This window comes from Patiria miniata, unplaced genomic scaffold (assembly GCF_015706575.1).
Source record: "Patiria miniata isolate m_02_andy unplaced genomic scaffold, ASM1570657v1 HiC_scaffold_7, whole genome shotgun sequence".
Lineage (NCBI taxonomy): Eukaryota > Metazoa > Echinodermata > Asteroidea > Valvatida > Asterinidae > Patiria > Patiria miniata.
This window is the reverse complement of record NW_024037074.1, coordinates 38286791-38299680: the sequence shown is the minus strand read 5'-3', so window position 1 is coordinate 38299680 and position 12890 is coordinate 38286791. Positions and strand designations below refer to the sequence as shown.

The following is a 12890-nucleotide window of genomic DNA, read 5'->3' as shown; positions in this document are numbered from 1 at the left end:
TAGAGCAATTAAAACTTTTTGAAAAATGATCCTTGTGCCTCTCTTATTTTTGTCTTTGTCTGTCTCCACCTCCCCCCCCCCGAAAAGAACCTGCCCTCCAATTTATGCCTTTCAGGGTGACCGTAAGGCCATGGCCAAATTCTGCTAAATGGACAAAAATCTGCCAAATTCCCAATAATTACTCGAAATACACTATAAACGCTTAAAATCACATGCAGATGTTGTAGTATAGCCTTAATTAAGGTTCAAATTAAATTACAATCTATAGTTACATAAAGATGTTATGAAATTGCATAAATTTCAGACAAATCCAGTGAACCTCGGCACCTAGACCAGCCAAACTGTCCCATTATGCAACTGCAAGGGTTTGTTTGAAAAGATTGAAGCTTTTTTGAACAAATGTACCATTATTTTTTCAAATTTGCTGTTTTTCTATCAACCATTTTTGCAGAATTCTGCCAGAAATCTGCCAAAAAAATCCAGTCCAATTTTCTGTCAAACTCGTTTTTTTAACAAAAATTCTGTCAAAGTAAGCCAAAAATCGACTAAAACGGTCACTATGATGCCTTTCAACTTTATCAGTCACTGCATAGCGTATTTACCCATAACATGAACAGACCTTACGCATTGCAGTACTTCAGAGGTTGCTCTTAGTTATTTTAATTCAGCAACGAAGGAATCCACAAGGTTTACTCGTGCCTATCCAAACCATTACCCTCCGCCTAGCGCCTCAATGCACAAGGTATATTGTTGACTGAATGGTATTCTAGTCCGCGATAAACATGTAAATTAACAACTGACAACAAAACACTCTCACTACAAAATGACTTCTCTAAAACATAATGTAAGGTACGACAAAATTTAATCTCAGAATCACAAAAACACAGAACTTGATACTGAAGGTGGACATAAAATATTTAACAAACTAATAAGAAATGAGCAACATTACATGAGACATATGGTCCGATCCCCCTCCCCAAAATCTCAAATGTACAGCAAGGTCAACAGCCAATTCTAATTATCAAGGAATGTACATGTATTGTGGATGAAATGTATCCCCAAGATTCCCAAACTTCCAGTTTACATTGACTTTAATGTTCGTTTTTAATTAATCACCAGCTAAATGAGCACACAGCAGGGAGTGTATATACTAAGCTTTTTTAGGCACCCAAGTACCAGAATCAAGTCTGCAACAGTCCCACTTGTGTTTCTCGCTCTAATTTATCAACTTTGTGAACATTTTTCACATTTTCAGGGGTAAGACAAGACATCGTTTCCCTTCAAAAATATTGCTTTCACAAACAAAACTGAACAGAAATCAAGTATCTCAGAAATTACACAACCCCAAGCACATTTAATATACACACGGTTAAAAACTCATCCACCTACTTTCTGTGCTTTCTACTAGACTTGACCCAGCCCAAATGTAACGGAACCATTTTAAACCATGCTTTCAAAGAAATAGACGACAAATTTTACTTTAAACTATTGACCGATATACCTGCCAAATGGGCTCACAACTTGTACATCATCTGGCCTTTAAATGAACAAAATTCGCTATCAAATCCTTTAAAAAAAATGCAGTTGAACAAAGAAATGTACTCTATCCTTCGTAAACAATCAAAGCAACTAAAATACAAATAAACGCCATTAAAGATGTCAGGAGGATGATACTGTAAACTGGTGCACCACTGTCTAGTTTTGATATGCAAATGTAGTGTGATGGAAACAACAGGTCTTGGGATAACAACTTCCACTGAATTTCTTCTACGTTTTCTGTGTCACCATGGATCAGGTTCTTACATCAACTTGTTGAATTTGGACATCCCTCAGAAATTTCAAACCCGTTTTCACTTTTTTAAATGAGCCACTTTTTTTAATATCATATCCCGTTTCTTTTACAATGATTACATGTACATAGAAAAGACGTCAAATTTCATAGATATTTACATTGAGATACTACATGTTAACATGTCACCAACGCATTAGCCAGTTTGTTTATAAATTTACACTTAAACCCCTGCTTCAAATCTTAACTTTTCAGGATGGCTTTTTGTTTTAAGCGTGTCTGAAAATGCAAATCACGATGACTAAATCTCGGCTATCCCCCCTTCCCCCAATCTGCTAAACCCAACGCCAAACTTCATGTTGGTTTGTCATGTCTAACAAAATGCAAATCACGACGACCAAGCCTTGACTATCCCCCCCCCCCTGATCCGCTACTCCAACGTCAAACTTCAGCCGGCCATCTTTAATCCTTGGGACTGCGGGATTTGGATTTGGAGCGCGAGCGAGACCGCGAGCGAGAGTGGGAGCAGGAGCGGGACATGGACTTGCGAGGCGAGTTACGTGGGGACTTGGACTGGCTGCGTCTGGCACTCTTGCTGCGGCTGCGGCTCTTGCTGGCACTTCGAGAGCGGCTCCGGGAATGGCTGGCTGAGCGGGAACGACGACGTCGGGGGGAGCGTGACCGAGAACGGCGGGGAGAGCGAGAACGGCGGGGAGAGCGAGAACGGCGGGGCGAACGGGAGCGAGAACGTGATCTTGACCGGCTGCGAGAGTAGTCCCGTCTGTAAATCAAAAAAAAAAAGTAATGAAGATGATTAACAATGGAATCAGGAATCAACAGTTATGTATTTTAGCCCTTCACAATTGTGAATTTGATTCCATGAAAATTATGTAAATTTTAAAATAAATCTTCAAATACATTGCCCCGTTTGACTTTTTCCCCCTCGTTTTTCTTACTTCTTCTTGTGTGCGTTGTCCTCAACGATCCTGATAGTCCGTCCATTCAGCTCAGTCCCGTCCAGTTTCTTGATGGCGCTGCTCATGTCTGAATAGGTCGCAAACTCAACAATCCTGCATTCGAGAGGGGGGATAGAAGTTTTCCATGAAACGGTGGACATCTTGTTTGAGAGCAATTCCATATACCCAAGTATATATTTATCAATGCAAATGATCTTAAATACTTTTGACAATTCTCATAGAATCAAACGACAATAATGAAAGCACATGATCCCTCTGGACAAAAGCACCACAGGGGCTTATTGTGTCAGAATGGGAAACCTGCCTTATCCACAATGTTCCCCTAAGTAGTCAAAAGAACGGGAAAAGGTGCAACTGCATGCAACTGAGAATGTAGAAGAAGCGAGGAAATTCCAAACCACACAATACTTTGTACAGTGCTTTTCAATTTGTAGTGGCATTCATGAGAAGTAAAAAAAAAAACCGAGGAAATCAGCGGATCCAAGGAAAAGTTGCATGCCAGGCAACAAATGCGAGTTGAGACAAGCTTACTTGTCTGTGGAGATTTCTGTGGTTAAGAAACTGTGCCTTCTAAGAACCATGAGCAAGTTACAGTCTTGTGATGGCCCACTGCTCAAGGTTTGAAGGCAAATCATTTAAAGTGTAATTGTTTCCAAAACAAACAGAAACTCACCCTTCATTTTTGCGCTGTTTGTGTGCATCTGCAAATGTAACCTCGCCAGATTGTCGCATGTAATCCTTCAGATCCTATAGAAGGTAATGCAAACACACCAGAGAAGACACAAAACAAGACCATTTAGTTTAATTCAAGCAAATGAACCTCATGCAAGACATAACATTTCCAACTTCATTGTACTGTCAAATAAAAACACGGCTCACAAAATACAACAAGGGCTGCATGCTTGGGGACAAATAGAAAGGATAAAAAGGGTCAATTCGGTGAGTGGTCAAAACTTGATCTGGAAGAAATCTTTGGAATGAAGGGAGGGGAAACAATAGATGGTGATGCAAGACAAGTAAATGATAAAAGTATTTTGGCCATGGTTACAGAAATAAGATTTGATGACATAAGCAGCATTGTCAAGAATCGTGCTATTTGCCATTTACTGGACGTTGGTCCTGTGTGACACTGATTTTCTCTGTAAAATGCAGTAAAACAATCAGGATTTTCGGTCCATAACCACCGCAAGCAATCTCATTCAAAAGTCTCAGTAATGCCAGAATTATTGATTTTGACTGCCATTCCACTTATTTCTGCTACCTTGGAATGCTATGAACCATTTCAAACTTTTGTTCTTAACTTCTGAACACCGACAGATGGATCTCTCTCTATTTTTTCCCTGATGCAACACCAACTTTTTCATCTTTACAAAATTAATGTTCATAGTCTGAAAAAATTATGTTTGGTCAGGAAAGTCTTGAATTTAGATCTTGATTTAGTTATTTTATGGTCAACAATGATTTTTTTGGGTACAATACAGAGCAGTCAGCATTCTTACAAACGTAAGTACAAAGGCTGGCTTACAGTAGCTGGCAATCACATGAACAGATACAATGTACATCAAAACTGTAACAAATGAAGCAACACCTCGTCATCAATGAATGTGTTTCAAAGAACGACTCCCACAATAAGGGCTGAGAGACATAAAAACCCCCAAAATACTTCACTTGTGAATCCAATCTGTTGCCGCCACACGTTGGGCTACTGTAAACCAACCTTCAAGTCTGGCATCATGCACATAATTTCATTTCAATTGGTAATTAAGAAGTTAGTTGAAAACAACCTGGGGAAAAAAATCTGTAAAATAAAAGTGACCAAATAAAAATGGTGGTTGGGTCTGGATGACGTAGTCGAGCCAAGCGGAGTAGACTCATCATCTGCTGGTGTAGTCGTCAGGCAGCGTCCATCAGGGGCCATCAGTAGTCCATCCTAAAAATGGACCCTAAACACAAACAGTCTTGATCACTGGGGGATAAAGGGTATGCCGACAGTACCAAGATTACAAGCGTGTCCAAAAACTGCCCAATGTGACAATGTGACTGCCCAATGTGACAAGACAGTTTGAAGCAAAGGATTTTTTAGTTTGAAATTTTCCCATTGTAAAGCAGCTTCGATTGGTTGCTTATAAAATTAGTTTTATTTTGGTACTTGTTTTATCTTTTGCCTGTCGGCATCCCCTTTCTCCACCTGTGATTTTGGACTACCCGACTGTTTTGGGTTATCATTACTATACCTTCCAGCAGCCAGGCAAGGCTGAACCGAGGCTCTCACCAGCCCATCATGATATAAGGGGGGAAGACTGCAACACAAGACCCATGAGAGAGCAGCCAGGGAAGGCACACCCGCCCCGAATGGGGTGGGGGTGTGCCCCGCTCACTATAGCATAACAGCCAGCCAGCCAGCCTTCAGCTCAGATTATGGCCCGGGTGTGGTGGTGGTGGTGGTAGTCCAAACCATCAGTGGCATGAAGCACAAGTGACTGCACTTTTCAGCACCCAATATCAAAATTGGGCAGTGCGAAAAACAATTTGGGCGAGACTCATATTTCCTTGTCTCACAAGTGTCCAGAAAAGCTATTTGAGAGTACGGAAAATTTTGGCACCTCCTTTTTTTTTGTTGGTAACGATTTCTTTAGTGTTTGTTTTGAATGTCAGTGGAGGTGATTGTCAGTGGAGGTGATTGCAATCTTGAAAAAAAGAAGTAAAACTACTTTGGCTTCTTGGTATTTTTACTAGGACACTTTTTCATATTTGTTCAAAACTGAGGATGAACTGATTTTTTTTTTTATTTTTAGAAAGATTTTCAATTTTTTTTTGGTTCAAAAAGAATCTGAGAATCCAAAATTTAATTCACATTTTAGAGTGAATTAGTTCATTTGGTCAGTTTCCTTCTCCAAATTTCGTTTTGACTTGGAGTTTGATTCTGCTCTGGAAAGCAACTCTTTGTCCAAACAAAAAAGAACAAAGAACGTCTGGCTTTGAAGGCATCTGAAAGGCCAGGGTGACGGCCTGTGACTTTTGCATAGATCGTCCTTCAGGGGTTGCAACAGCAAGGTGGTGGGGTCTTCCAACCAGAACTGCCACCATGAGTGAGCCCTTCTGCCTCGCAAGCTTTCTTTGCCTCAACACACACTCAAAGTGGGGGGCGTTGGTTAGGAAGCTACAGCTGCGGCCGGCCAGCCAGGAACCCTGTCGAGCCTCTAAGTGCCCCTCAGAGCGATGGACCATCATCGTCTGTGGTCTGCCTGCAACCTAGCCCCTTTAAGCCCCTCGTTAGTGGTTTAACCGGGGAGAGAGAGCAACTTCCCTCAGATAGCATAGTAAGACAACCCTCACGGCTCTTACCAGGGGGCTCAGTCGCTAAAAACAGTGCTGAAGAAAGGACAACATTGCAATGGTCAGTTGGCCTCTTGGTTCAAGTTAAAAAAAAAAAATTATAAAAATGAGAGAATGTCATGCAAAAATAGGTTTTTGAAAAATCCAAAATCCTTCCCATTCCCATAAAAACAACTAGAAACTTTGGGGAGAATCTGATGATAAATCTAAGAAATGAAGAGAAAGTGGATGTTCATGAATGGTATATGAAAATTTGAAAAATTACGCAATGTGGACTAAAAACTCAGATGCTATTTTGAGGAAAAGTTGCACATCAAGGTCTTTTTAAGAGTAACTTAATGAAAAAAAAAAAAATCATCTTACCTGCCAACTCACACGACTGGACAGGTTTTCCACAATCACACGGTAGTCTGTGCGCACAGGCGGGCCATATCTGCAAATTGTAGAGAAGGTGCATTTACTCCAAGTCAGTAAATGATCATAATCGGGCATAAAACATACATCATATCAGTGACGCAAGTATACATATCCCCTAATGACTTGTGGCCAACCTCTGCCAAGTTTTTGGAACATGCTTTATAGATTTGTCAGTGTGAGGGAATTGCTTGGCCTATGAAAAATAAATCAACCCTAACTCCGTAAGCTCTCTTGTCCAGAAGCAGCCTGAATCCTCCAATATCCTCCAATGGCAATGAGATAAAAACTCTCGAGCACCTGAATCCTTCAAAATCATCCACTTTTTTCTCGCTGGAGGCCTCTGCCTGGATCCTTTGAAATCCTCCACTGGGTATGCAGGTATGTTATCACATAATCAGATTTCAATTCTCTTATGAGTTCATTAGCCTGTGTGACTTATCGAAATCCTCTATTGTTGTCCTGTATTGTGGATTGGGAATTCCAAGGCCCTAAATAGCTGGAGTAAAGAGGCTGTACAATAAACAGTGGTACATGTATATGCTGGATGCCTGACCAAGTACACATGCATAACGCAGGTAACGGCCTGAATCCTCCAAAATCATATTTCTTTGCAAAACCAGCCAGAGCCTTAATCCTCCAATTTCCTCCAGCCTCAGTTGGGGCCTGGATCCTCCATTATCCTCCAGAGGCAAAATCCTGTTACGCCCTCAATCCTGCAAAATCCTCCAGTGCCTCGATTTTCAAAGGCCCTCAATCCTTCGAAATCCTCCATTATGCAAAGTGGATTTTAGAGGCATTGGGAGGGTAAGGGTTAAGCAACTTGCAATATTCAGGACGAGGGACAATGTAATCAACGACTCATCATTACAGTATACATGTAATCACCAATTTGAAGCAAAGCTCGTAAGGCTCCACTTTGGGCATTTTAAAACAATATTTTATCTCTTACTCAATTATTGGAAGAAGGAAAGTTTTTGGGTTGCCTCACCTAGTTGATCGACCAGAACGTGATGCTGAGCCGTTCTGACTGAAGGAACAAAGGGAAAATATAGATTACATTGGCATAAGGCGGGCTCTTCGTACGATCAGGCAGGTTGGACATTTTCCCTCTTCCTTCCTTCAGTTTGGCCACCCAAGTCATCAGGGGATATTTATACAGTTTGGAATTCACTGGCACTCATTAATAAAACTTTACAGAAACTAATCTAAGAACTTGGCATGTTCTTCTTTAAATCACAGGTATTGTTTGGGAATTGCCGCTTGTACGGCAAGCGTCTATGATGCCTGTGCAGATTCGGCGATTAATTATGCAAAACAAGACTGCGACTTGACCTCCAGATTCTAACCATTCAGCGGAAGCCCTCTATCGGGCCTTGGTGACCCGTTGTTGTTTTACAAAAAGAACATGGAAGCCAATTGACCAATCAACAGCTTAGTTCACATTTCTGCACCAAATGACGTCACAATTTCTAAAGTTGACTCCGACTGGCTAGGGTCGCATAAATCTGCATTGTACACATATCAGGCGCTAGTGCGGAGCTAGCGTGCGGGCTCCGAACAAAGGATGATACCGAGACCATTTCTTGGAAAGGATTTGAGGAGAACGTTCTTACTTGTCAATCCAGCCTGGTCTCCTGTCTCTTTCAAAGCCTCTGCCGCCGCCGCCCCCGCCACCGCCGTAACGATCGTCTCTCCCTCTGGCTGGGCCACGAGCATGTTCAATGATCACCCTGTTGAAAATTGCCAAACTCAATCTAAGTATCTCAAATAAAATCTGCAGAGAAACCCACGTACACGCATAATACTCTTTCAGTATTAGCTGCATCGCTGGAAGTCGGTGCATAGATTACACATTGTGCGGGGGTTTGGCAAGGTGATTTGATGAAAATGTTGATATGATTGATGAAACTTTAGGAGAAGTCCAAGAAATCGCGCACGCCATGTCCCAAATGTAAGGAACGTTTAACCCTCTAAGATATTCATGGATCTAAGTAATTTTTTTCTACTGTTGGTCATCTGCAAGGAGAAAACCCACAAGAAATTTGATGTAATACGTCTTTGCGGGGATTATGTCATTAAAGAAAAGATGGGGTTACATATGGGACAAAAAAGGGACGTTTTCTTGGACTTACAATTTACACCAAAAAGGAAGATGAAGGGGACAAAAAGAAAAAAAGATGACTTAACCCAGTCCTTCTGATTTGAAAATCACAGGTGTGTGGAAAAACGCACACCTGGATTTTTCTAGGCGTGTGATTTTTCAAGGCGTGTGATTTTTCTAGGCGTGTGATTCTGTGGTCCACGCTGGGACTGAACAATTTGGTACTGTTTTTCAATATATTCACCTTGGTTTACAATAAAGCAATATTCTCTTCACCGACCTACTTTATTTTCACAAATTTTGAAGTATAATTATGCCGTAAATGTATGCTGAGGTGTGCGGTACTGAGGGATTCAGGCGTGCGATTATTCGCACTTTTCAGGAAGCATTGAGGCGTGTGATGGCATGGGGTGTGATCGCACGCTTCAAAACAGAAGGACTACTTAACCCTGACCTCTCCTTAAGCTACAAAATACTACTCAGTAGTATGCATTTCTCTCCATACGAGTGTGCACAACACATGTAGTATTCCGTAGTATCTGGTCCCTGACCCCCAAAGAGCCCTTAGGACGTTAGGGTTAAAGATGTCTTACTTGTCTCCACAGAGCTCCTTTCCATTCAGATAGTACACAGAATCTTCTGCATCCCTGCTGTCATCAAATTCCTGAGATAATTAACAGAGAAATTTAATAGATTTGAAGGGGGAAAACAGGACAAATATCAAGGAGTATTTAAATCGTGAATATTTTTTTTCAACCTCTTAAACTGATATAGTAATAACCACAAGGTCCACAGATTTATAAGTTGAATTTTTCTTTTTTTCGCTGCCACATTACCACAAAACCAAAGCCGTTCTTCAAGTTGATTTCTCTGATGTGACCATAACCTCTGAAGAATCGTTCAACGTCCTTTTCCCTAGCGCTGTAGCTCAGCCGCCCAATATATACACGGCTCATGTTGACACTGCAAAGAAAAAAAAAGGTTGGTCAATGTAACTAGGTTTACAGGTCAGTAATTGGCACAATTGCAGAATACGGAGTCACGGTTGATTGCCCTCAATAAACCTTCTCAGCGCTACACATGTATGTACTATGCGTCATGCTCCACTGCACTCCCACTCCGTAGTTGCGTAGCCGGCAACAGGGTAGTTGGTTTGGACTTAGAATTTTGTCAGCAACTCCCATTACTTTTGTGTTGCTTCATTCTCAAGCATTCTATTTGTGTGCGAAAGTGTGTTTCAAACTGGCACAGTTTTACCTTTTTTTGAAACTGGAAAAGTTCCTCTGACGAGATGATCACGGAGAGAAAAGATGGATTTTTGCAATGATATATTTGCTTTGGATGATTGCCGTATTCGAAATCATGAAATCTGGTGTTGAAAACGATGTTTATTTCCGGGAAGTTGTGATCGCAGTCGCTCTGGGAGCGGCCATCTTGTTTTTTAGCACATGACATTCAAACACCTTTTGTGGCGAGATTTGCCAAGATTTTGTTGGACAAAAATAGCAATGACATCATCGTAAAGCCAAAGAAATTCTCTTTTGACTCATACCAAGAACATGCACGTTAGTTTGTTTTTGGCCTTCCGAGTTTAGAGACTTTTTTGACAGTTTCATGCACTAATATGAGGTTTACCACTCGCATCACAGCTTTGGTACTGGAACCGCAACCGATAGTGCATGAAACAGTCATCGGGTGTTACGCTTCCGCGTGACGTCATGCGCCAACAGCCAGCGCAGCCGGCAAAAACGAGTAGTTGACAGCGCTCTGTGCCTGATAGTCCGCCATTCATTGTACACAATTTTTTGTGTGCACAAACCAATTGCGGTCCTGGCCATGCCTGCAAGGTTGTCAGGTTAGCGGTTATTCCTCCTTTTTTCACTGCAATTGTAGGCTGAATCTTCATCGTGGATCGTTTTTTACTTCAAGGACCTGTGTAATGGTTATTCCAGGCAAGTTTGGGGTGAGTTGCAGTTGCAATTAGTGTGTAACGGGGACAAAATTGAACATTTTCCAAAATTTTTGCCTTTACTACAAGTTACGAGAAAAATTCACTCCAGCCCTAATAGACAACCCATGATAAAACTCAGGGCTGGGTAACTCCAGCTACTTCGTTACTAAAATAAAAGGTGTCAATCATTACATTGAGAAGTCTGCTTTACTAGGTTGACAATGTCATTTTTTAGAAATAAAAAAATCTTGATTCTAATATGATCGAAACAAAACAGAGGGGCCCCACACAACACGATCGCCTCTAAAACGACGAGGTCCTAATTTGACGCACCCGCATTCAATTTGCGTTGGACAACGCGCGCACATTGCAAGCGTTACCTGCGCCAATCCAATGGAATGCCTTTTACTTGGGTCAAAATAAACAGACCTAAACCAAAAAAAAACCCGAAATATGTTAGTAGAAACTGTGGTTTGAAAACACTTACAGCACTTGCAGTGAAAGGGCAATTTATAAAGGAACACAAAGCGGAGCAGAGGAGGAGATAAAGAGCGTCGACTTCAGTTCGCCGCCCGCATCCGTAAAATGGCGTCTTGCGTGGTGTTTGTCATGCGCAAAACTGAAATGTGTCGGGTTTCTGAATCTTTTAGAGGGGGCGTTTTCTACGGTAGCTTCTATGTTACACAACCCCTGGGCCATCACGTCGGTGGCGAAGCTGGTACCAGTCAAAAATCGAGCCTGTTTTAGTATTCAATGCCTTTTTCAAAATCACTGAACTCGGGGTACAGGAAGGTCCAACTCATTTTGCAAACAAACAGGGTTTTTAAATTATGAGGGCCAGCTGGTGCTTCCCTTTCGCCATGGGCGTAAATCCGGGGGGTGGGGTGGGGGGGGGGGGGGGGGGGGCAGGGGGAGGACAAATTCTCCATTTGATCATCCTCCAAAGATTTTTGTTGTGGTGAGAACCACAAAAATTCCGATTTTTAGGTTATTTTGTTACCTTCCAATGACCCATATTTCGGTAAAAGTTAAAAAAAAAAAACTCCGGAGAATAAACAGAACAAAAGCTTTCAATGCATTGTTTTTATGTAAGGATATATCGGGGGATGTACTATGAGCGCAAAGGTGTTCATACGTCCCCGCGGTAAGGATCGTAATGTTGCGGCCATCTCCCCCCCCCCCCCCATTCAAATCAACGTAACCAAAGCGAGGCTGGAAGGATAAATAGCCTGGTTCATTTTTGCACAAAAATCATTATCATTCAGTACTGTTATTGGATACAGGGAACATGACTGAAATGGTGGAAGCAAGCGTGATAAAGGTCTATGCCACTATGGTCAATTTACGCCACTGCCATGTCCATAACAGTTTTCACCTCCGCCATTCTGGAGTAGTGTGAGTATCACCCGTTATCCACGGAGCCAAGTCTCCTGTATAACGTCTGATATGTCAAAGCATGCAGATTTATGCGATCTCGCGCCTACCCAACCTCGTCTCCAGGGTGTCGAGCAGTACGCGCCCACCACTACCTGCTCTCTCACCCAGCTATTGGATCATTTGCATATGTGCAAAAATTTTGAACACGTATGCAAATGAGGAATAGTCTGGTGCCTGCCTGTGCGTTACATTTGCGTTTGTTTTTGTATGCGGTGTCTGGGGTAAAAACAGAATTAATTCGTCGCAGCGCAGCGCGAGCATGGCGTGAGTAGCGAAAACACGATTTTATTTTAATTTAACTGTAACGATCTTAACGAGACAACATGCAGTATCACATGTCATATTAATATTTACAAATTGGAAAGGAAAAGAATATTTTCGAGATGCGTGGACGAATGATCGCGAAAACACGTACTGCACGGTGTGAATAGCAACACCAAGTACACGATATAAATCCATTTCTAGCAAATTGCGGTATCGAATCAGGATACAGGAAGAAAGTTTCCTATCCAGGGCTTACTACTGGAAACGTGGTTGGAAATAAAGTAAGCACTGGGGACGAGGTTGGCGCCTACCCCAATCGGAGTCGACTTTACTAAATCGTGACGTCATTTCATTCCCAAATCAGGACTTATGGTTTGATTGGTAAATTCGAATGCAGTGTTTTGTAATACAACAACAGCCGCGTGACGGCTTGTGTTGCTGTGTCTAGCGTTTTTTTTTTTATCCATGTCTAGACGCGACAACTGGTGAATGACCGAAGATCCGACACAGAAAGCGCCCGCTGATTGGTCAAAATCTAGAGGTCAAGCTGCGGTTGTCTAGCATTATTAATCAGCGAATCTGTTCAAAAATTAAAAAGGAAAGGGCAGAAATTTGTAT

General features: G+C 41.8%; 1 protein-coding gene across 2 annotated transcripts; it reads right to left on the bottom strand.

Moving 5' to 3' along the window:
• Positions 1–831: 831 nt before the first annotated feature.
• Positions 832–11210, bottom strand: LOC119744770 (serine/arginine-rich splicing factor 6-like). Of its 2 annotated transcripts, XM_038220893.1 has the most exons (9): positions 11059–11210; positions 9457–9583; positions 9214–9284; positions 8133–8249; positions 7508–7546; positions 6466–6535; positions 3440–3513; positions 2746–2859; positions 832–2570 (listed from the first exon to the last, which is right to left on the bottom strand). In XM_038220893.1, exons 2-9 carry the CDS (start codon positions 9574–9576, stop codon positions 2252–2254), a joined length of 924 nt encoding a protein of 307 aa, XP_038076821.1. In that variant the 5' UTR covers positions 9577–9583; positions 11059–11210; the 3' UTR covers positions 832–2251. The 2 variants fall into 2 exon arrangements, with proteins under 2 accessions (XP_038076821.1, XP_038076823.1); XM_038220895.1 differs by lacking the exon at positions 7508–7546 and having other exon boundaries at positions 11059–11209.
• Positions 11211–12890: the final 1680 nt, after the last annotated feature.

Bases quoted from the DNA above. Each gene is read 5' to 3' on its own strand.
- LOC119744770 (XM_038220893.1), bottom strand. From the start codon at position 9,576: ATGAGCCGTGTATATATTGGGCGGCTGAGCTACAGCGCTAGGGAAAAG. The intron at 7,547-8,132 runs GTAAGAACGTTC...TTGTTCCTTCAG, and splicing joins AGACCAGGCTGGATTGACAA to TCAGAACGGCTCAGCATCAC. The intron at 3,514-6,465 runs GTAAGATGATTT...TACCTTCTATAG, and splicing joins CCAGTCGTGTGAGTTGGCAG to GATCTGAAGGATTACATGCG.